The sequence below is a fragment of the Ambystoma mexicanum genome, chromosome 2p, assembly GCF_040938575.1.
Source record: "Ambystoma mexicanum isolate Mex_15411 chromosome 2p, UKY_AmexF1_1, whole genome shotgun sequence".
NCBI classification, from domain to species: Eukaryota; Metazoa; Chordata; class Amphibia; order Caudata; family Ambystomatidae; genus Ambystoma; species Ambystoma mexicanum.
Genome location: NC_090923.1, coordinates 68355125 through 68380469, shown reverse-complemented (window position 1 = coordinate 68380469; position 25345 = coordinate 68355125). Strand labels below are relative to the sequence as shown.

At 45.7% G+C, this 25345-nt stretch overlaps 1 protein-coding gene across 1 annotated transcript in view; it reads right to left on the bottom strand.

The window, feature by feature from the left end:
* Nucleotides 1-25345, bottom strand: part of LOC138566212 (NUAK family SNF1-like kinase 1) — a 235144-nt gene that overhangs the window by 19722 nt on the left and 190077 nt on the right. The window contains exon 5 of the mRNA XM_069643269.1: nucleotides 4616-4735. Coding sequence (XP_069499370.1) covers nucleotides 4616-4735 — 120 coding nt within the window. The remainder of the gene's footprint in view (nucleotides 1-4615; nucleotides 4736-25345) is intronic.

The following is a 25345-nucleotide window of genomic DNA, read 5'->3' as shown; positions in this document are numbered from 1 at the left end:
GAGCTGGGGTGCCAGTATCCAGTAGCCTAATACCTGCTGTGAGCTGGGGTGCCAGTATGCAGTAGCTAATATCTGCTGTGAGCTGGGGTGCCAGTATGCAGTAGCTAATATCTGCTGTGAGCTGGGGTACCAGTATGCAGTAGCTAATATCTGCTGTGAGCTGGGGTACCAGTATGCAGTAGCCTAATATCTGCTGTGAGCTGGGGTACCAGTATGCAGTAGCCTAATATCTGCTGTGAGCTGGGGTACCAGTATACTGTAGCATAATATCTGCTGTGAGCGCGGCTTCCAGTATGCAGTCGCATATTAACAGTGGTGAGCTGGGTTTCCATTATGAATTAGCATTAAATCTGCTGTGAGCTGGGGTACCAGCATGCAGTAGCTAATATCTGCTGTGAGCTGGGGTGCCAGTAAGCAGTAGCTTAATATCTGCTGTGAGCTGGGCTGCCAGTAAGCAGTAACTTAATATCTGCTGTGAGCTGGAGTACCAGTATGCAGTAGCCTAATATCTGCTGTGAGCTGGGGTACCAGTATGCAGTAGCCTAATATCTGCTGTGAGCTGGGGTGCCAGTATCCAGTAGCCTAATACCTGCTGTGAGCTGGGGTAACAGTATGCAGTAGCTAATATCTGCTGTGAGCTGGGGTGCCAGTAAGCAGTAGCTTAATATCTGCTGTGAGCTGGGCTGCCAGTAAGCAGTAACTTAATATCTGCTGTGAGCTGGAGTACCAGTATGCAGTAGCCTAATATATGCTGTGAGCTGGGGTACCAGTATGCAGTAGCTAATATCTGCTGTGAGCTGGGGTACCAGTATGCAGTAGCCTAATATCTGCTGTGAGCTGGGGTACCAGTATGCAGTAGCCTAATATCTGCTGTGAGCTGGGGTACCAGTATACTGTAGCATAATATCTGCTGTGAGCGCGGCTTCCAGTATGCAGTCGCATATTAACAGTGGTGAGCTGGGTTTCCATTATGAATTAGCATTAAATCTGCTGTGAGCTGGGGTACCAGTATGCAGTAGCTAATATCTGCTGTGAGCTGGGGTACCAGTATGCAGTAGCCTAATATCTGCTGTGAGCTGGGGTGCCAGTATCCAGTAGCCTAATACCTGCTGTGAGCTGAGGTGCCAGTATGCAGTAGTATATTAACAGTGATGAGCTGGGGTTCCACTATGAATTAGCATAAAATGTGCTCTGAGCTGGGATACCAGTACGCAGTAGCATAATATCTGCTGTGAGATGGGGTTACAGTATACAGTAGCATATTAACAGGGGTGAGCTGGGGTCCACTATGAATGAGCATAACATCTGTGGGGCCCATAGGGGTTGATTCCAGTATGCAGTAGCGCAATATAAGTGGCGAGGTGGGTTTTCTAGTATGCCGTAGCTGGATATTCTCGGAGGTAGGGTAGGGGTTTAGAGCAGATAATAGTAATATTAATATCATATTTTATTAGCGCTTCGTGGTGGATTAGTAACGCTTCTAACTGACGGAATGATTAGCGCCATAATAGCACCAATGTTTCAAGTACTCACTTTACTAATCACAGCAGGATGAAGGGCCGAGGAGACCTTGGTCAGAATAGAAACTGTAAACTTCAGGTTTAACACAGGTATTCAGGGTGAGCACTTAACCTGTTGAGCTATCTCACATAATGCCTTCATAGGAATCCTTGCAAATGGAGCAAAAGAAAAGCGACAGCGGAAGGGAGTACATTCTTGAATGAACTAGAGAAGGGTGTGGAATTACTGTGTAAATATGTATATGAATAGATTTTGATTAACGCCGCGTTATCAATGTATGATAGCGTTGCTGTTTCTATACATTTCATACTGAAGTTATTGGAACCTGTGATATCTAGGTCTACAGCAAAGGTTGAGTGTTGGTGAGTTGGAAAACACCAAGACATTTGGTTTCCTTGCCTGGCAATGTCTAATTGCCAGGCTAGCTTTATCCTATGGAGACCAATAGCGGGGGCCTCGCTGCCACTCATGGTTAGGGTTAGGGTTCCATGGAAGTACTAATTGTTTAGTCATTCATTCATTCATTCATTCATCATTGATAGGGTCAGGTTGTACAAACTTGAAAACTTTGCGAAACACGAATAATTCTGCAGAATCCTATTGAAAAAAATTCCCTTTTGACCGGAACAAAGTAGCCTTCTCCGTAGCCTCAAAAAACTACCAACAGGCTGTCATACAAACTAAAAGTGCCACGTTCAATGAAAGAATCTCTAATGCCAAATCAGAGTCAAAGGAACTCTTTGCCATCTTGAGAGCACTCGAGTATCCTGTGACACCACCAGAAATCTGCATCAAAGAAGAGCGTTCTTGCTTTGGTATTCAAAAAGCGCTACTTGACAAAATAGCCCTTTTTCAAACTAAAATTGAAAAAAATAAATCAGCCTGAAACCTGCCCAATCACAACGAACATCTAGTCCTTGCATCAACAATACAGATGCACTCTTTGAATTTTACCGGTTTCCAACACAGAAACCGCCAAAATCATCTCTAGCCTCAAACGTTCAAGATGCCAGGGAGATATCTTTTCCAGCCTCACTCATTAAAGACTGTGCGACCAAACTGACACCCTACATCACCAAATTAATCAACAATACCTCCTTCGAAAGTGGCACAGTCCCAACCAACCTCAAAGACGCATGGGTCCTGCCGCTCCTAAAGAAATCTACACTAGACCCTAACATAACGACTAACTACCGACCAATAACCACAGTGCCATTCCTACTCCAAATTCTGGACTGAGCAGCTTATCTCCAGATTCAAAACCATCTGGAAACAAACAACGTACTCAGCATTCAGCAATCTGGCTTTGGTCCTAGACACGGGACAGAAACAGCTCCACTTGATCTTAAAATACAAATGTACGAGATGAAAGACAATGGAAATAGTACTCCTCCTCTTGTTAGACCTCTCAGCAGTGTTCGACCTAGTTAATCATAACGTACTATGCAATCACCTAACCTCAGCAGCCAACTTCTCACCTAACGCTATTCATTGGATACAGACCTTCCTTTCGGATAGAACCATGAGCGTCTTCTCACCTGTCTCAGCGGCTGCACCAGCCCGGGCACATGCGCTGTACCCCAAGGTTCATGCGTCTCACCCATACTCTACGACATCTTTATAAAGCCTCTATTTGACCGGGACCCAAATCCTCATATCCATCTCTAGTTTCTATGGCACTTAAACTGACTCACTGAACATATCTATCAAACTATCCAGGCATGGATGGCCCAACACAGGTTTTGCCTGAATGATGATAAAACTGAACTTCTCCTCACTGAGTCTCAACAAACTCTTCAAATCATTCAACATAGACGGCAACATCACCAAGGTCTCACCAAAGTCTCGAAAGAAGAAAAACCTTGTCCGCAGCCTACACATCCAAGCTCATCAATGCCTGTAGGCCCTTCCTTTCACCCGACAGCTGCATCACCCTTGCAAGAGCACTCATCTTGTGTAGACTGGATTACTGCAAAGACCTTTATGCAGGCACAAACATCCAGAATATCAGAAAACTGCAGGTAATCCAAAATAATGCCTTGAGAGCAGCTCTCAACATACCAAAAAAGACCCAGATATCTTCGATCAGACGGGATACTCACTGGCTACCTATACAGGAGCGAAGCCACTTCAAAACCCTTATTGAGCTACAAATGTCTACATAAGCAAGCACCTAAATACCTCACAGATAAACTCATGTCCAAGCATTCTAAAAGACCCACGTGATCAGCCTACAAACACTGCCTCACCACCCCACGATTCAAGCTGCAGAATGCTTGCGGCAGTAGCTACCCAGTAGTAGCGGCCAAACAATGGAACATCCTACCAGCAGCGATAAGGTCGGACACCTCCTACTGAACCTTCTGAAAACACCTCAAAATGTGGCTATCTACACAGGAACTACAAAAATAACTTCACAAACTTACACTTCACTTGAACTCACAATCTCATGGGCACCAATCGATGTATATAAGTAATTAAGTAACTACTGTATTTTTCACCTCTGCAACCCGGTAACCATATAACTTTGCAACTATGTAACAATGTCAATGCCATGAAATAACGTATTAATTGTGATAACAATTCTGCCTTCATGTAACCTTTTAACCATATCATTGTTTACTGCCAAGAACAGCGCCTAGATGCCCTTGGGCTTGGTGCGCTATATAGATTTCAAAATAAATAAAGGCCGGATCAATGCTGGGTTTTTAGGATATCACTCATTGATATTCATGAGATAAATTAGCATACAATGATTCTAAACGTATGGAAATATTTCCTCATGAGTATTAATGAAGGATATCATGAAAACCCGTCAGGATTCCGGCCCTCGAGGCCAGGAGTTGGACATCCCCTCAGTGGCCCTTGATGACAGTGATAACGTTTAAACTTGGCGTTAACTTACAGTTAGGACTATTCAGACTGCATTATGATTATGCAGCCTGCGAAGCGTGTGACCAGTACAGATGCGGACACTTCTTCCATGACTATCGAGTGTGTATATGTCCAATACTAGATGGGGCCTTTGGCTGCACTCATTCACTGAGGTCCCAACCTTCATTGCACACTGGGAAAGCATCATCGAAGCACCCACCTCTGGTCCTTCGTATGGGAGACCGTTCACAATTTCTGGAGAAGCGTACAATGGACTTCCACAGAAGGTCTCAAGAACCTGGTTCCTTTGGAAGATGGTGGAGAGCCCAAAATCTGCCAGCTGCAAGAGAAGTACAGGGTATAATAAACATTTTCACATCATATCAATGTTCCTCAGTTAAATGCCGCCTTTACATTTCAGGAGGGGACACAGTAACTTGTCTGGAACCTCATGAGCACAGGTTTTTTGAATGATGAGCCTGTCTTAAGTTTGAAAATGCCAGAATTGATCGACTTGGTCTTCACTACTTAACCTCACTTCTGAGGGTTGTGGGCAACTTCAGATCTACTAGAAAGCTTTACTACCCCTCAATTAACACTTCCCTTGTTCTCAATGGAATGGCAGTAGATATGAATAGCATGTGTACACTTGCAATACCTTCTCCACCAGTGTCCGCCTGGCTTCTAATGCTGTCTTATGAGTAGCCGAAGGACTGCCATTGCATGCCACAAGTTAATAGATGCTCTCCCTCTAACACAAATAGCTTGCAAGTTCAACTAACATAAAATATGGATAACAGAGCCTATAAGGGGGTTACGACAACACATTATCTTGCTTATTTGTTGATTTTCTTTTATATTGCGCCCACATTCTCTCTTTTAACAATTTCAGTGCGTAACCTGATGCCATGTTGGACATGATCTGATCTGGCAGGGGCATACGCGAGTTGCCGTTTGTAGTCTCAGTCACATTTTCATATCAGCAAGGCCAGACTCCAGGAGACCACATTGTGAAGCACCATTTGTTTGCCTGCCTATGCCTGTGCAGGATGCCACGGTTGTGCTGGTAGAACCACGGCCCCCTGCTGGGCAAGTTCCAAGGGTCCGTCATGGATTCCATTCAGCCTTTGAAAGTCCACCTTCGGACCGAGATTAGTTGGGAATGGGTCTTCTTGTAGGATGAAGGGACTTTAGCGTTCAGCCCACGCCAGCTGTCGTCAGTTCTGTGGGGCCGTTTTCCCAACCCTTGAGCTCTGTGCCAGGACCAATCACTAAATGATAGGACAGGCACATTTATTTATGGCAAACGAATATGGTGATAACTTTGTAAATTAACCCACAACATATTCCTTTGAAATATGTTGCTTTAGGGTTAGCATCAATAACCATCCATTTTGTAGGTTGGTAGCCCAGAGTCACCAGATGTAACTGACAATTGGAAATACCAATGGAATTGCCATATACAAGGCTTTTTAATTTTCAATGAAACATCACTTGTAGTAGGCACATCTTTGGGCCTACCAGTGTCCCCGATTAATATTAGGATTTTTCGGACTAGTCTAATTTAATAGTGTCAAGGTCAAGCCAGGAGTGTCATAAACATCGGTGTAATATTGATGCATGTTCCTGCTGTCAACAGGCTGTTAAAGGCAGATCTCCTGTATAGCTGTGACAAATTTCAGGCTACTTGCAATTTTTCTTCTGGGAGGTTGCTGTTTCTCCACCCAGCTGCTGGTACTTCTTTGGACTGCAAAAAGGTTTTCGAATGGATCCGCTATATGGATGGGCTGGAAGCCAGATAGGTTTAATCACTTACACCGCTATAACTGAAGAGCGCATTTTCCTGCCGCATTTACCTTTTTAAAACTCAGGAGAGTACACTACAGATATTCTGTCACATACTTGTAGATATTTGAGCCAATGTTCCATTCAGTGCACGATGATTGGCCTGAATGCCTGCCATTCCAGCAATTCGGGCTGGGCAGAATGATTCTGCCACTTGAATTGGCTGGGCATTCCAACCAATCAGCACCCAGTTTTGACTCTCACACCTAGCTTGTGGCAGTTGGAGCCAAACTGTAGGAATTCTGCTTAGACTGGAGGAGAATGTGATGATTCAATCAACCTAAACACATTTTTACACAACCTAACATATGAGAGAAGAATTATAAAACAAGCATATCTTTCATTGTTCTTATACCTCCCATCAAAGACAAGAGCAGCAGCATCACAACCTGGGCTATATTGAATAAGATCCAGAAGCTAGGAACTTCCCCTGGTTTTGCCATGAAGATCAGGCGTAGTTAGGTGAGTGACTGAAACGTATCACTGTTGGCATCTACAATGGTTGGGATATGTAGTGAATGGCCTCTGATTCTGATATCACAATTCAAATAAAAAAGGCTTTGTTTTGCATCACAAAATAAGAAGAAATACTTTCCTCTCCCAAATTCTTTAATTTAAATTCCTTTTTCGGTTATTCTTTCTCGCAGCTGCCCTCCCTGTGGCTACGGATTATTGTATCTTTTAGTCCATGTTATATGATATGATATTTTATTTGTATTGCGCTCGTATACAAGTGTTTCAGAGCGCGAGGGGAACAGGGGAGAACACAAAACACAGCAACGATCTTACTAGGCCCAGTGACATTGAGAATGCGCAAGTGCATGGAAAGGTCAAGGGAAAAGGGAAAGGGAAAAAGTGCATGGAAGGGGGGAGAGTAGAAAGTGTGGAGCAGAGTAGAGCAGATAAATAATAATAAATACAAATAAATAGAAAATGGAGGCAAGAAACAGTGGTAGTGCAGCCAGCAAGTGGCAAGTGCTGTGTTTAAGGCAGCAGACTGGGCAAGTCTGATAAGTGCTGAAAAGAAGTAAATGGGGGTGGAGGGGCTATATGGGTACAGATACAGTCCCCAGTGCAAGGGGTGGCCAGGAGGCAGTGCAGGAGGGTGGCAGGGTGAGCAGGTACCTGGGCCCAGGGGACAGATGGTGGCCAGGTGCACAGTGCCAAGAGAAAACAGATCAGCGGGGGAGAGAAGGCAGAAGCAAAGAGGAAGGTCTTGAGGTCCTTCCGGAACCGGAGATGGTTCTCCTCAAGTAACATGTTGCCATGTATTCCATGATTCCCTGTCTTGGAATGATTGCTCTAGTCTGCCCTTCCTCTGTTGGAGACATACTTTCCTTTAGTCCTTCTTGCATACAGAGAAGTGACTGGACTTCATCTTGCAAAAGACATTTCACCTTAGTTCTCTTGTGGACTCATCACCAAACGATCTGCCTTCTGACGTATTAAAACCACAACTCCCAATACATCTTTCTCTCCCTCGACCGCCGCTCACTGGGGGAGTGACATGATGTCATTTTCAGAAGATAGTCTACTTTGTTTCTTTTGAGTTATCTCATTGCCACAAGCTTTGGAACTCTCTTTCATTGCTACCTGTGCTATAATCTGCTGCCAGAACTCCCAGCATGCAGTTTTCTTGGGCTTTCTTTAAGCCTCTTAGCTTTATTCTCTGTCTGAACATTCTTTCACTGGAACCCCCCTAAAAACTGCTGGTTCTTCAGCGCAGTCTCACTTTTTCCCCATCCCTTGAAGACACAGACATCATGCCCAAATGTTCTGACTCTTGCCACTCATTCCTCTCGTCCTGTGGCGGCGTTGCTATTCTCATCTACTTTAGATTCCGTGGACCAGTTCCTCTGCCTGGGTCTTGCCGCCTGCATTAGTATTCTGCCAGAATATTGAGCTCGAGGTTCATTGGCACCTCGCTACCTCTAACTTATGATTAACTCTTTCTAGTACTAGGTCGGCTCATATTTTGCTCATCTACTGTCCTCCTGGTTCTGGCTAAGTTTTGCGATACATTTTTGGTTTTAGTTCCTGATCTTCCACTCGGCTTTGATAATTTGCGCGTGCTTGGTGATTTTAATTTTAAACCAAATGATCCTTCTGATTTAGTGGCTAATCATCTCACTTCTGCTAGGCATGACCTCGCACTTCCACAACTGGCGGTTTTACCTACCCATAAATTCAGCAATACAATACCCTGAATCTTTTCTTTGCCTCCGAGTCGCCCACTACTGTATACTCTCCTTTAACAGTCATCTGGACAGACCACGTTTCTTCGTCAAATCTCCTCCCTTTATTTGAAAGCTATCCGTGAAGGGTGCCTTTTTTCATGCACAGAATTGAAGGTTCCATTAATCAACCCAGAGAATTGTTTAAAGTTATGTGCTCGCTCGCTCTCAGCCACGTCGTCTGTGGTCTTCTTTTCCTGTTTTTTCCTCACAGGAAATAATTATGATCACTGGTAAAGTTAGATCTGCTTCTCCGACAGATCCTATTCTGCTCTCTGTGTTGAAGGAAGCTATGCCTCTAATTGCTCCTCCGATTACTCAGCCGGTTAATCTCTCACTAAGTTTCGGCCATATTGTTGCCAGTTTGAACCATGCATTAGTTATTCCACACTTGAAAAAACATTCCCTGGATCCTTCTGTTTTTTCCAATTTCTGCCCTGTTTCTTTACTCCCTTTCTTGATGAAGCTTTTGGAATCCATACTGGTCCCTTGCCTCAGCTCATTTTTGGAGGCTTCATCTTTTTTTTTACCCCTTTTAGTCCGGCTTTCGACCAGGTTGCGATACTGAGGGAGTGCGGGTCTCTGTAGCTGATGATCTTGTGTGGCTTCAGGACCACCTCTGAGACAATCAACCAGACGGTCCTGCTTAAGCGCCTTGCCAGGGCAGCCTCTCTGGTGCAGTTTTATCTTGTTTCAGTTCCTTTCCATCTGGCTGGACTCAGTCTTGGTCTCTTCCACCGTTTTGCTCGGTTTCTGTTCCTCTTACTAGCGGTGTGCCTCAAGCGTCCGCCATCTCTCCGATCCTTTTAACATCTACATTCAGCCCATGACCAACCTCATCCTCTCTCACAGCTTCCTGTGTTACTCTTAGGCTAATGACACTGAAATTATAGTGCGTCTGGACCGCTCATTTGATGAGATGGCGTTCAGACTCAGAACTTGCCTGGTGGCCATGGGGGAATGGATGGGCATGAATTGGCTCAAGCTGAATGGTGACAAGGCCGAGGTGCTAGTGGTGGGCCCCCCTTCTGCCGCTGCTCTCTGGAACCCTTTGGCCTTCTACTCTTGTCCCTTTTCCTATTCCTGTGCTGGTTGCGAAGAATCTGGGAGAAAGAATCGCCACCACTCTGTTACTGAAAGTCGGATCAGTGCGGTGGGTCAGAAAGACCACATTCAGCAAAAAATCCTCCTTCCTTTTATATTCATGCAATGCAGGGTGCGGGTAGTTGCCCCCCTTGTCCCATCTGCTTTGGACTATTGTAATGCTCTGTTTTTGGGGCAGTCAGCTTATCTTATTCATCGGCTTTAGGTCTTACAGAATTCTGCAGCCAGATTTGCTTCCTTGGCCTCTTGATACTCTTGTGCTACTCACGTGCTTCGTCACCTGCACTGGCCCCCTGTGGTTAAGCGCATTACTTTTAAGTATCTAGTTAAGTATCGATGTAGTTGCGGGATACCTGCTGTTTCAATGTTTTCCTTACGTTCCTGCTCAGGCACTGCGCTCAGCCCAGGCCTGTCTGGTCGTGATCCTGCATGCAAAGTTTGCATGCATACATTGGCGGTCGAGCTTTCTCCATCGTTGCCGCCAAGCTGTGGAATTCTTTTCCATTGTCTTTTCGCACTACGAAGGCTCACCTGTTATTCTGGCAGCCTTTGAAAACCTATCTGTTTTAATTTAGCTGGTAGCTCCCTTCCATTTGCTGTTTAGCGCCAAGCTGTCCTAGGGTGAACGTTGCACTTTATACTTTCAATATAACATAACACTAGTTGATGGGTTAGCTCTTCAGCAGAGCTTCAGTGGGGCGGTGGTTCCCTTCAGACAGAGTAATGTCAATTGCCCGCCATAGCAACCTCTCACGCGGGAGTCCACTCCTCACTCAGCGTTCTCCTCCTTAAAAATAATGGCCATGTCCAGCTAGAATCAGGTCGCCGTTCCACTAGCACAGCAGCGTCTTATCATTTTCAGCCATTCTCTGCTCGGAGTTCCCCTTAGGGAAGCAGCCCCTCATGCCATGTTCTGTCGTTCTACACTCAGCGTTACTCTCTAGTTTTGGGTCTGGCTCTTTTTCCTATTTCCACAGAGACATGTATCCAGTCACCTGATGAACCACATGGAAAAAAGACTAACGAGGCACTCACTCAATGGCAAACTTCTGCTCTATCCCAATTAACTCCGAATTCAACTCCATGTTGAACGAACCCGAGATGTAGTGATCCCATAAAAAAAAAAAAAAAAGTCGTAAATTGTTTGATTCAGAGATGACAGACCGCGAAACAAACATTGCTGGAACATCAATAGCAGACGCTTAAGCTAAAGCAAGAAAGCACTCTTTCAAAATACGCACATAGGGAAACCAAAAAGCAGAAACGAGCACAAGGAAAGCTCCACACGACAGCACCGGAGTAACAGCAGCTTCAAATAAAACCGATAAACCGTGTGGAATATTGAACTCAATAACCAAAACGGCCCAAATAAAGATTGTCCCAGACCCAAAACCTTCAGAGAACCTCCTTTTTCTTTCAATTTCAAAATCGAAAGCTTCAAAGAAGGAATTGATGACTGAATTCCAAGGATGGCACCAAAAGCCTGGTCACCCTACCCCTGTAGCTAACCTACAGCCCCAATAATGGTTGTTGCTTTGATCAGGTTGGTGAAACAAATCTGCTCAGCCTAATTAACCACACTCCTAGGGCCACATTACAGAAACTTTGTACTGGTGCAAGTGCAGGTTTGCATGGTAACTTTGCCCTATTTTTTTAAAAAAAAACACTGCTACACATTAGAAAAGCTTTTCACAGTGACAAGGGCAGTTTGGTACGTTATACGCACCAGGGTATAAAGTTGCCCTTGTGAACAAAAGATACATTTTGAACAGAAGTGGCTGGAAGTTATGTTATGTTACTTGGCATTTATATAGCGCTCAATATATCATTGGTATGACCTCAAAGCGTGGTAGGTTGAACGCCCTCGGGAACCGTAGTTCTGGCTGGTCAGAAGAGAGAAGGTGTGATAGGGTGCGTGGGTGCACCAGATGTGTGCAGCTGATGTAATTGCTGGATGGTAGCTGCATCCTAGCGTTAGGTCTGGTGCTGAAGATATCAGTTGGATGTGTGCAGTCTGGTGGGTGGACACCCAGACTAGACTCTGGCTGTGTTAAGCCTGAGGGACGCATATGTGAGCAACTAGGCCGGAATGTGCTCGGTTAGATGTGTTTTATTAGGGTGATGAGGTGTTCACGGGGTCGTATTCATATATGAACAGCTAAGCCAAATTAATCAGGGGCATAGCTGTGTTCTAGTTGAATGATGGTGTATAGTAGAGAGTAAGTGTAGTGATGTAATATGATGGTTATCTTTAATGCGCCCGGGACCAGGTACGTGAACAGGATGGCAGGGTACAGGGCAACACACGAACACAGAGACATGTGGTTAGGCTTACAGCGACAGGAGGGGGGGATACGGATATATAGCAACAGCATGGGGAACAGGAAAGCAGGGTACACAGTGACACACGTGCGGGACATGCCAACATTTGCATTTCTATCTAGAAGCGACTCAGGCTAACGTTCACAATCCTGTCAGGGTCTGGCGCAGGCTAATGATCACACATCTAATAGTGCGGCATTGCTGGCATTCACAATCTAGTATGGGTCTGGCGCAGTCTAATGTTCAGAATTCTAACGAAATGCTGTGTTGCTGACATTCACAATCCTGTCCGGGTCCGGCGTAGGCTAACGTTCACAATTTTAACCAAGTGCGGCATTGTCAACAATCACAATCTAGTATGGGTCTGGCGTAGGCTAATATTCACAATTCTAACTTAGTGTGGCATTGCTAACAATCGCGATTCTATCTAGATGCGACACAGGCTAATGTTCACAATCTAACTAGGTGTAAACAAATCTAACGGTATTGCTAACATTCATAGTTCTGAGGTGAGGTAATGTTGAGTGGCAGGGTTTTCGGGAGTAGAGTAATTGCTATACTCCCCCGCCCATGCCACACTTACTTTTGGGTTGCTGCTGGTTGACGGCTGGTCGATGGCTTCACTGGCTTCTCGTGCGGACACCTGCTGGTACTTTCTGGAGCTGCCTCTGTTGAAGCAGCCCTTTGCCACGAGGCCCTTAACCAAAGGGGCTGCCGGGCAGAGGGCTGCCCTGGCAGGGTCAGTTAAGACCAGGTGAGTCTGCCAATCAGAGCGGTGGGCGTGGCCTGCAATTTTCTATAGAATAGCCTCAAAAGGAGGGGCGAGGGCTCCACTCAACCTGTTTCGTTAGGTGGGAAAGAAGCAGGGGTCAGATAGCGTGTCGCTACACCCGAAACAAATGGCCTGCAGATGGAGGTACAATAAGGGGAGGAGGGCAGGTTTGGGAGGCGGGAAGGGAAGGGACAAGAAGCAACGCACGGGCAGCGTGGAGGCAAGGACGGACGCCAGGGCAAATGGCTAATCAATGCCTGGTACGGCCACACAGGCAGCAGTCACCTGCAGCTTGCCAGATGGGAGTGGCAGAGAAAGTGGTTTGAAATGATCTGCTGGGGCCTGCCGGGGTCTACGGCTACAACGTTGAACCTCTGAGCTGGCGGAGATCCTGTGGTGAGTGTTGCAAGTTAATGCTCTGAGCCGCGGCGACTTATTGCAGTCTTATTGGTTTGAACTCCTGCTCTAATGCTCAGTACTGCGCATGCGGTTTGTGCGGCCGGTGCACTGTGCTATGTGCTGGGTGCCTCATTACACTTCAAATCCATCTACTGACAACATGCCGCGTTTCAGCATTAGTAGCGTAAAAGCTATACCTTTGCTGAATCTCTGGAAAGCTCATGTCTGACTTGAGGAGCAACAAAATGCTTAACCACTCTTTGATTAATAGTCATTATATTTCCAACGCTGAGATGCTGGTGAGTGAATCTGCCTCGACTCCCTTCACCAGACCCATCTAGCTCGGCACCAGTTTCTCCAGCGGTAAATATTGCAAAGATCATACCGAAAGAGAAGGTAAACAAATCAGTTCAAACACATGTGAAACAGATGTCGGACAACACTGTATGTCTGATAAGAAAAGAAATCAATGGCAATTACTTCCTACTTTCCTTGCATGGCAAAAGGGGTTATCGAGAAGGCTTCCTCGTCCAGATTGCCTGGGAATAGTAGTTATCCAGCTTATGGTCAAGTGGTGGATAACGAGTGAACCCAGAATGTTGCTGCAGGGGACTATTGAAAACGACTCTCTGTCTGGAAACGACTCTCTGTCTGGATTTCGTGGGAATAGTACATTATAGCCAGCTCATGGCATGGCGGTGGTGGTGGTGATGGTGATGGTTAAAGACGCATGTGAAACCCAGAGCGAAAGATGGAGCAAACATTCAGACATTGAACGATTGGCGGAGAGGCTAAAAACGTGAAATCTCCACTTCCAATGACAGTATGGATGACACACCTCCGCCTATGGGTGATAGGTATGCCGCTGATTTTGACTCATCATCATTGATACCGTCATCGCCAGAGTTTTCTCCATCGAGGCGTCGTTCTTCTTTCCAACGCTGTGGAGGGCTACTAATCTAAAACTTGGTGATTTACCAACATTAGCAGACATACATCAGACCCTCTGCATCTTGGTTTCCATACATGAAAAAATACAGACTGAGATGAAATCGAATTCTATCCTATTGGATTCTTTGCCCTTTAAATTTTATAACATAAAACTGTATAGGGCCACAGAGGATTCTATAGAAACACTGTCTGTAAAGGCCTGGGAAATACTGAGTGCTTCTCAGAGGTACAGCAGTGGAAATAATGGAAGCTCAGGAATCTCTTAATTGATCTGGTTTCAAACAATATTGCATGTCAAAAAGAGAGTTTTGTCAGATTTGGGTCATGTGAGATCTCCTGTAATTATTCAAATGACAGAGACGACCCTGGCGAACAACACTATAATCCATATTGATTCGCATTCGAATGGAGGTGGTCCAGAAGATGTCTATCTCACCTCAAGCTCTTTGCACGCCAGCTCTGCCTAAGAGAGCTTCCAGGGGTGTGCTTCTGAAGAAAACAAAAAACAATCAATACTTGGGAAGAAAAATCTCTCTGCAAAAAAATCGTAATGTATTTGCACAACCACTCTCAAAAACAGTACTCTCTAAAACCCCTACGACTGACGCGAGACCTACTACTACTACCACAATGTCTTTGAACGATGTTTGAGGCACGCAAGCTCCAACTGAAGCTGCTTTGCTATTTGTGACACCAGCAGATGTTGTCTTTTGTGGCTCCCTTTTGAAGATCAGGTCTCCCACAAAGGGAATCGAGCTCAGGGGACAGAGAAGGTTCTATCTGGCGTGGGTGTGGTTCCCTCCTCTGAAGCTTCTTTAAAAAGGTTGCCTACCATAGATGTGTAATCAAGAGTTAAGGGGATCTGTGTCACACTGTTTGGGGGGCGTTTGTTCCTTGCATGCTATCCAAGGTGGTCCGTTATGTCATAAAGAGATTCCTAATCGAGATGCTGTCGGTGTGGAAAATAGAGATAGAGACGAGGACCCCTCGCAGCGGAGATTAAGGGTCCTTGTTCCCCCGGCAAACTCCACCAATATCCTTGGTGGACTCTGTTCCCATGACCTTGGCTATGAAGGGAAATTATTAGAGCGAGCTTCACTAGGTCCTGGCCAAACCTGTTTAAGGTCATTATTTGAAGATTTACCACAATTAGAGTGGAGATACATATTTTTTCATAAATTGATGTTCATTTTTTGCATACTGGTGTGATGCAGATATTGTTATTATTTATAAGTTTTTCTTACCACCAAATGACCTATCTGTTGTTTGTTTAATGTCCTCTTATGTACATGCTTTGTTGTCTCATAAGTGTCACAATGTTTTCATTGACTACATATGCATCTTTTATTCATTTTTTGGTCTAATTTAGACCCCTTTTTTGTAACACAATACTCATTAAAATAAATGTCGTTCTCCTTTTTTGCTCTAAAACCATCTTGATCGCTTTTAAAGCTTGACCTAGCCATCAAATGACTTCCTTGAGGGATTTCTTTAACGACACACTCCACATTTAAATCATTATTTTTAAAAGCATTTAAATTACTTTACCAGCAGTTTGGACATTATTGTTATTGGCACATCTCTTCACCCCCAGCTCTCCGGCCGTCACCAGCATCCTTGAACGGGCTTCAGCTGGAACCCACAATCTCCTTCAAGTCCCTACCCATCACCCACAGAGCGGGTAACACCGGTCAAAACCCATCAACTTGCAAGGAGCCTAATGTTGGCAAAGAAGCGATGGCCCAGCAGCAAAGTGTGGGGGGGAGGGAGAGTAACTATCGCAGGCCCAGAGTGATGGGCCAATTTCCCAGTGGGCACAGGAGGTACAGGCAACACCTTACTGAAGCCTACTAATGCCCACTTCCATGACTGATCATGGAGTTTAAACTAGAGGTAGACATTACAGAGAGACCTCTCACCTGATGTGACCATTTTTAGTGCCTAAAACCAGCATGATAAAAATTGAGTAGAGGAAGTTGTTGTCTTCAACTATGTGCTTCGCGACCATTTATAGTTTAAGAAATGACGACAGTGCAGTCAGCTCTTAGTGATCTGAAGTGTCTTCATAACAGTCTCAAAGGTCCCCTTTTCTCCGATATATGATAATGTGTCAGGATTTGTATTCTTTTTATTGTCAGTGGCAACCAAACACAACTTCTCCATCTTCTCTTGGAGCGTTGGCTTTGATATGTCAGTCAATGATGCCATATCCACATACTTTCCTTAAGCATTCCAAAACACATACACAGACAGCAAAACAATCAAAAATCCAAATTCCATAAAATACATAAAATCTACACCGACATCAAAAATGATTGATCAAAATACACTTAATCATGAATCGATAAAATACATTAACAAAAATGCATCCAAATATCAGCATTCAGACTTATATTGGTTATACATTTAGAGTCACCATTTACAGCTGCCACCAAGTACCTGCCATCAGGTACCGCTCCAGAGAGCAATTTACATCACAATCCCTTGCCTGCAGGAAGTAAAACAGAGCGCCTCGACGCTGAACCAAGTTATGAAATCTACCCCTTCCTAGGCGCTTCATAAAAACTGCAAAGGACCATATTATATTATAATGCAATAATTCCTCCTCAAGGCTGAGATTGCAGTCGCAAATCTTCCCATCGTGTGCAGCTCATTTGGCAGCATTGGAGGCCAATGGTGAGTGTTAAGTGGAGCAAAGCAATAGTCCTCGTTGCTCTCAGATACAAGGGTCAGAAAAGATGATACTATCAGCTTTATTTAAGAAAATGGAAAGAAGGTCTGATCTTGAGGGGTTTACCTGCAGAGAATGTAGCTAATGTTTCCTGACCCGATTGGGAGTGCTTTTTGAGACCCTTTAGGCTCTACTGGTTTTGGCCCTCTGAAGCAGCTCTTAGCGTTGTGCGCCTTATAAACCCTATCAGGAGTGGACAGAACCAAAAGAAGCCCTGGAAATCATTTTCAAAGTTGCCCCATATTAGTAAAGGGTAAGTCGGCGGTAGAATAACTCAGTGGGTGGAGCGCTTGCTGCTCCAATCTGTCTGTGACCTGTAGGTCACAGGTTCAAATCCCAGCACGGCCAACTCAACCTTTCATTCCTCTGAGGTTGATAAATGAGTGCCAATTTCGGTTAGGTTGATATTCTATTTCTATATTTTCTCTGTAAAGCACTTAGGCATAAGCACTACATAAATAACATCATTATCATTAAAATATTACACATTTTGAGCAAGCACAACCCTTTTCCTATGGGAACATTTGGAAATAAAATAATTCACCACACAAAAGAGGCCCAGGGTGCAAAGGTCTACCGGGAAATCTCCAGAGTTCCCTATAGACCACCCCTGAACCCTATTAGTATTTATCTAAGATCACAGAAAGTTGAGCACTGATTTCAAAACCCTCCAATGGAGCCATCATTGATCTGGCACAGTATTCAGAAAATAAGATCCGTCAGTTTGCAGATGATACAAAAAGCTTTCTTAGGGATTGTCCCAAGGTGACTGAAGCCTCATTGGCAATGCCAACAGTTTGGACTTTTGTGTAGGCATGGGAAAGGCGCTTGCCGGGCACTGCCGTAGTGGTATTAACTGGCCATTGATGGTAGCAGGTGCAAAATGGTTCGAGCAACTGGGCATCTAATAGCAGTGCCTGGCAAATGCCTAATACCTACACACAAGCCAAAACTTCTGTTTAACAAGACTTCAGTGAAAGACACACAGAGTGCTTATAAATCAGGCAGACCTAGTTAACAAATGCTTATCACATAAGCAGCAGGTTTACAACTTCAATGAACTCATTAAATCTCAGAAGAGTACTTTGAGAAAACACTGGCATGCACTCCGAGTGCAAAGTTTAATGGTAAGGCTTGATTAAAGTGAGCTGAAAGTTCCCACAAGGAGATGTTTTCAGTGGGCAGGGGCAGGCACTGGGTGGGAAATCCCACAGGGATTAGCATGGCCATGGGCAGGCAAATGGGTGGGCAAATGTCCAAACACCTACAAGCTGTGTGTCCCTTCTCACATGCCATTTCTCCCTATCTGTACTCCAATACAACAGTTTGGTCTATTGGGTGTCGCAGGCAACGCCTAATAGCACAAACTAAAAATGAGACACGGTTTAAAGAGTATGCAAGTGGACAGAGGATGGCTCTTAAGTCTCACTGCAGCAAAGTTGAAAGTCCTTCATTTGGGGTGTGGAGGTCCCACTGAGTGACACAGTTAGTAAACTAGGACCAGGCTCAGACTGGCCTATAGGGCAATAGGCCCAGGGCCGAACCAAAAACAAAATGCTGGTGTGGCCCACCCTTCCTGCCCGGCTAACTATCGCCCTATCTCCATCACTCCCTTTCCTGGGCAAGCTCCTGGAGATCATCAGTCTGGCTTCAGTGCTGCCAGAAGCACGGAAACTGCTCTCCTGAACATCTGTGAAGACCTGCTCTCCAACCTTGACTCCAACACCAACTGTGTCCTCATCCTGCTTTATCTCTCATCTACCTTTGACACTGTCAATCATGCCATCCTGCTCAACCGTCTCCGTGATAACCTGGGTATCACTGGTCAGGCTCTGGCGTGGCTGACTTCTTTCCTCTCTGACCGACACTCCCAGTGCCAACTTGGGTTCTTCCTCTCCTCAATCTTTTTCTCTACCTGTGGTGTCCCCTCAGGGGTCTAACCTCTCTCTGGCTGTTCAACCAATACCTGGCACTCCTGCCCACTGCATCGCTGCTCTCTGCCCCAACTTTCAGTGCTATGCGGACGACACACAGCTCATTTTCAGGCTACCCTCGGCGTCCTCTCCATCCCTCATCTCCGTCCCTCATCTCTGACTGTCTGCTACCCAGGAGTGGTGTGGCGCCAACGATCTCTGCCTTAATGCCAGTAGGACTGAGATTCTCCTGATCGGTACACCCGTTCCCTCCTTTCCTGTAGCTCTCTGCCGGCCTCTCTTGGTCCTCTTCCTGCTCCCACCTGCGAGGCTAGAAACCTCATAGTCATCTTCGACTCTACACTCCACTTCTCTCCTCACATCTCTGACATGTCTAAGAAGTCAAACTACCAACTGCACCTCCTCAGAGGTATTCTTCCTTTCCTCTCTTTCCCCCAGAAGTTCGCTGTCTCCAGAGCTCTGGTTCTCTCTAGCCTGGACTATTGCAACAGCCTCTTTCTAGATCTGCCTGCTTCTACTCTTCGACCTCTGCAACTCATCTGAAACAGGACTGCGAGACTTGTCCTTGGCATCAAGCCCAGGGATCGTATCTCTCCAGGACTGAAATCTCTGCACTGGCTCCTAGTGGCTGCGAGGATTATGTTTAAAACCCTCTGCATCGTCCACAAGGCCTTCTGGGGCCTGGGGCCTCAATACCTTCAACTCTGTCTTCCTAAATATCTTCCTTTTCGAGCTCTTCGCTCATCCGCCTCCAACTCCCTCAGGGTCAGTCGCTTCGCCAAGCAGCGAGTTGGTGGTAGATCTCTTTCTTCGGCTTGTGCCACCCTCTGGAACAGCCTCCCTGCCTCCCTTAAACTTGAGGAGAACCATCTCCGGTTCCGGAGGCACCTCAAAACCTTTCTATTTGCATCTGCTTTTTCTCCTCCTCTCCTCTGCTGACCTCCTGGCTGTAACCGGAACTGCACTGGCTACCAGGACACGCTATGATCTTAGGCCCAGGTACCTTCACCACCAGCGTCACACCTGCACTGCCTACCTGGCAACCCCTGCACTTGGGGACTGTTTCTGTATCCCTACAGTCCCCCTCCCAGCCCTTGACACCTGATGTCTGCACTTACCTATGCACTTATCCTTGCACTTGCCACTTCCTGGTCCTTACTTTACTTATTGGGAGGATAGCTCAGCAGCAACATGCTCGACTTGGAAGCAAGACCACGCAGAGCAACACAGATTCGATCCCCTGGTCCGCGCTTAGAAACGTCTGTGTATTAAGCGCGTTATAAATAACCAATCATATTGTTACTACCTATTCCCATGTACTGCATTGTCCCTTCCCCCTTCACTCGCACTTGCGCGATCTGAATAACACCTGGCCTAGTAGGATCGTTGTCCGTCCTCCCTTTGTTCCCCTCCCGGGCCTCGTCGTGCCTTGAAACACTTGTCTATAGGCGTGTTATAAATGCCATATCATATCAGTGTTGCTGAATAAATATTCTTTAAAATTCACAATTTGCATCACATTTTATCTTTTAAATCTCCCACTTGGGTACTATTCAAACTGTCACTAAAGGAATGAATTGCCATTTACAACTGTTGGCCACTTTTTCATTGGTACCAAGACTATTTTATGGCCCAGTCCGACCCTGACTAGGACCGCACAGGCTGTAGAGCCGCGCAGGGGTTGAGGTGTCAATCCTCCCTTGTAGTCCCATGTGGGCGTTTCCACGCGGTGGGGTTTGAAACTTCAGTGGGACGTGGGGGTTTAAACCACCAACACCCCAAAGACAGGTTCACAGGGAAGGTGCAGACTCCTGGCTGACTCCTGGAGGGCGACTATTCGATTCATAAAGAAGTTAGGAAGAGTAACTCCTACAAAGAGAAGAGTAATTGAGGAGTAAATCAGTGTTACTGCCTTGAGAATCTATTACTGGGCAGGAGTAAGTCAGAGTAAACACACACGGGAAAAGCTGGAGACCGTGTAGGGTCTGTGCAATGTGAGATGCAGGAAACGGGCACATGCCCTGCGTCCAGTGGCAGACTGCCCGCCTCTAATGTGATGCCCCTCGGGAGCAGGTATTTGGTAGTAGACGGCACGCCTTCTTATAAACAGAAAAACACAAACATTTGCATCAAGGGACATGCTGGCAAACCGTGCCCGAGGTGCAGACAGAGATGACCACAAACAGGGCAGCGATATGTTTCCGATCCCGGGACGGGTGCTCTGGGAAAGCAGCCATGCCATGCCAGGAATGCGAGGTCCGCTTCCGGTCCATCGAGGGATCGCAGGACTGCGGCCAGACGGACAGGGCTCTGGGCCATGAGTAAGGGCGTTCAGCACAGGGGCCTGGGGCCTAGACATTCCGGCCATTCCTTCCAGGCGCTCCCGACCTGAGGCGCGCGCCATAAAAGGACAAGGGGACAGCGGCGAGGCGCGCCTTGCTCCACCAGCGGCGCGCCGGTATTTTTAGAAGCGCAGTGAATTTCGCAGCTATTTCTGTCCGGCTACACTTTCAGCTGTTGGGAGCACGGAAAATGCACCGGCACCCCCCCCCTGCGATGATGCTTTTCCCACAGTTTATCAGCAGAGCAAGGGCATTGCTTGCTTATCATCAAGCAGTGTCTGTGCTGCCAGTCCCACTGCAGCCCGCGAACTCTGCCCAAGTCCGCGAATTCTGCCTGGGCAGGGGTACACTTTGTTGTGCATTGTTTTGCTCATAAATCAATATATTTCGCGTTTAGACATTATTTTTGACAAGGCATGGCCATGTAGAGATGTATACCGTTTCTACACCTTACACAGATATGCTGTGCAAACCTTGCTGCTATGTTTGCAGGGCCGTAGCTTACTAGCTAATATTGTATATAATATACTATTACTATCTAATATTGGGGTGGGCGCAATTGTGAGATTTCCCATTAAGCAATGGGGAGCATACAACTAAAAGTCAAGAACCGGCAGATTTTTAATTACATTGGAATTGAATAGTAATTACACATTATAAACAATGCTGTGCCTTCATAGCGCACCACAAGCTACTGGCGCAATACAAATGTCTAAACCAGGTCTGCCTTGAGCCACTCGATTTATAATCACTATGCGTGTCCTTCACTGAAGTCCTGTTAAAAACGAGCATTGGCAAAGCCACTAAAGTCCTTGTTAAAACAAGCATTGGCAAAGGCAACATTTTTGGCTTCTGCATGAGGTTTAAGCTTTTGCCAGTCACTGCCATTAGATGCTCAGGTAATCCACAAATAGCCAAACCTTTGGCATTGCAAATGCTTGTTTAGCAATAATGCTTCACTTTTAATGCTACAATAATAGCCCATTCCAACAATGCTGGGATGAAATATTACAGTACCGCCACCTATAGGAAGTCTCATAAGAGAGACCATAGACTAAATAGGCGCAGAGTTTACACTCCACTTTTACTCATCTTAACTAGAGGTGGAGCAGGGAGAGGGTTCGTGGAGGGAGCTATGCCAGGCTGTCTGGTTTCGTTCCAGGCGCCAACGCTATGACACATGGTGTCCTGCCAAATCACAAAGCACAGGACAAAACCCAGACCTGGCGGCCTGCCTCCACATCCACACAACAAATATGTTCAGAGTAGCTTCACATCTTGCTAACCCCAATGTTAGCCTAAATCAACTCTGTTAAGATAATAATCCACAATAAATGTAACCAGACCTTAAAGCAAATAGATGTTAGGACCTGTAAGAGTCACAAACCGAGGCGAGAAGCAACATCTATGTAAAATGTTGCCGACAGATCTAAGAGCAATCCCTGCAGGTTTCCAAATCCCCATCTCCTGTAGCGAATAGGTACAGCCAAGGCTTTAAGTGAGGTGGGGCTAGGTGGATCTGAACCCAGCAGTCACTCAAAACTGCCTAGGAGTCGGAGGGGTGCTGGGACTCCCATAGCAGGATAGCACCTACTTGTAACAATGTCACTTGGGGTGGGGCCAGATGCAGAATAGGCTGTGACAGAAATGCATGCATGGAAGCTCAGACTACTTTGCCGTCATTTTGCCATTAGGGTGTTATTATAAACGAAATAAGCAGGAAGGCCCGTGTGCATTATGATGAGCTTAGAAGAGGGTTGCAGGTTTGAATTACTGCGGCAAAGGGTTGGAAATGTGCCGGAACAAGATGGAGCAAAGCTCAAGCATAGGTCTTCTTTCCAAAGCACTGCCGTGCAGCATCAGGGCTAGTCCAGGAACTCCCAGCTATGTCCTCAAGCCAAGCTCTAGCAGCCGTGCATGCTTCAGAGGGTTCGGTGCAGGAGACTGAATGCAGAAGCAGCCAAAGCCTCGCATACTGTTTCCCAGCTGTTCCTTTCCAATTATCGAATGCGTGGGCGGACCCACCATCCAAAAGGATGATGTGCACCTAACCCCTATCGGTATATATGTCTTGCAATTTGCAGACATGTTTTTTGTCAGGGTGAGTATCGTGACTAATGAAAAGAACAGAGTCAAACTTCCATTACTCACTCTAAAGGGTTTCCTGCTGAATCACTATCAGACGTGTTTCAAACTTAAAATGGTGTGCTTTCTCATGTTCCCATAATGCTCTCTGCTTTTTATGCAAATCTACAGGCTTGGGTTCTATGAAGAGATACTGGGCCTCATTACAAGTTTGGAGGTGTGGGGGAAAAAGCGGCATTAATTCCATTACCGCACTGACAAATTACAAGTTTTGATTTTAAGGATTTAACTCTAGCATGAGGAACTCGAAAATGGGGAGCAACTAAAGAGTCCAGGTGACTCTTATCATGCAGACCCTCAACGATACCACATGCCGTTACCGTTGGGTGGTGCCGCCTAACTCTAGATGAGGCCCAAAGTAGTGTGTATGGGAGAGCATGGAGAGGACTCAGTGTGCCAATCCAGCAAGATGCTGGAGGAAAATCCTCCACTCTTTCTCCAAAGTTCGGCGGAATTACTCATTCTGCCAATATGGAGCCAATGGGAACTAACGCTACCTTACCACCACTTAATCCCATGGTTGGTGAAAATCTTCATTTTTCAGCATTCTTATTTCCCTTCTTAGCTCTCTCTTTCGGAGGCTCATAGCCTCCAACGAATGAGTAAACTTAACTTTTACCGCGTCCGGCCCCCCTATTTTCGGAGGGTTAATAGACCATAGAAGTTGAACAAATGTTATGGGATTGTAGATAGAATTAGATTGTGGTACAGTGGCATTCACTAGTAACCTTAATAGACCCTCATTCAGTTTAGACCCACCCCCTCCAAATCTGACTAGTCTGTTGCCGTTACGGTTTACGAGGACAGATCCGGGGAGGGATGTTAATCACTATCAAAGAAACGATTCCCGTCTTCGCCTTCCAGTGTGCTTTTAATGCCAGAATTCCTGGAGTTATGTTGCTGATCAGTTCTATGCATGAAAATACAGTATTGCGTACAGCATCCAAGAGGCTCCCCCCAGTGGTCTCTCCATTCCGCTGCTCTGCGACCTCTGGTCGATTTCTGTAAAGTCATCCACTTCAAAGCCTGATATCAACGATGACTTTGAGGACTACTAAATCGTCGTCGTTAAAAATGTCCTCTCTCAACGTCTTGTTCTTAATCGAACTGGAACCCCCTACATTCCAGCCCTTTATCCTAGTTTCCTGATACTACAGAGAGTTGTCCGCTAAGCCCAATTTCTGGAAAACCTGAGCAATTATTTCCGGTACCAGAGACCGGGTGTAGCGTCTTTTCCTATCTTCTAAGCTCTCGCCACACTGTTTCATCCTTTTTGCTGATGAAGGATTTTTCAAGCAGAATAGGTGCAGAGTCTCTCTTTCGTCTTCTCATTCTACAGTAAGCATCTCGGTTCTCTCTCACTGTTCTGCTATAATCAGAGGTTCTGCTGATATCTCTGAACCCTTTGCCTCTAGAGCGGGTGTAGCAGCACAAAAAGTGTTAGCTCCTAGCCTGGATTTTAGACCAATTTCCACCACGTCTATTTTACGAACATTTTGGAAGCAAACCTATTCTATGTCATTGGACAAAAAAGAAAAAAGTCATCAATTTTCTTGAAGATAGCGAGGATTATACTCCTATTCAAAGGCTTTGATTTTTCGTTCCCATCCAATCTTCTCATCCATACCTTTGATATTGCGTAAGGACGGTTGTGTTGATCACTCTTATGGGCACCTGCCTCCTTGGGTCTGTCTACCTTCTTCCCCACTGCTCTTAATCTCATTGACTGGATTTTTTCAGCATCTTGAGCTTCGACTTCCTTATTTACGATTAAGTCTTTTTCAAGGACCTCAGGAAGTTTAAAAGGTGCTATTCTGTTTTTCCAGCTGTTATTCTTGGAACGATCTTGCTGTACCCCTATTTAAGACAGCAGTTTTTCACGATTGGTTGCAGACTTGGGTCAATTGTCAAGGAGTCTCTTGCAGTCATGTGGGATCCTTCATCGCTCCTTTGAATATTTTCTGCCTGTGGGCCTTGCTTATGCATAGAATGAGGGGCTTCTTTGGCTCGTAGGGAATTGGCTCCTCCTTGCAGAAATATTGGCACCAATTTCAACACTTTCGCGGGGGCCTCCGTTTGTACCCTCACACTAGCTTTAATATGCATCGTGGTACCCACTGAGTGACCGGTGAAATGGTGAAGAAAGGATAATTGCAACGCTCCGACAGCAG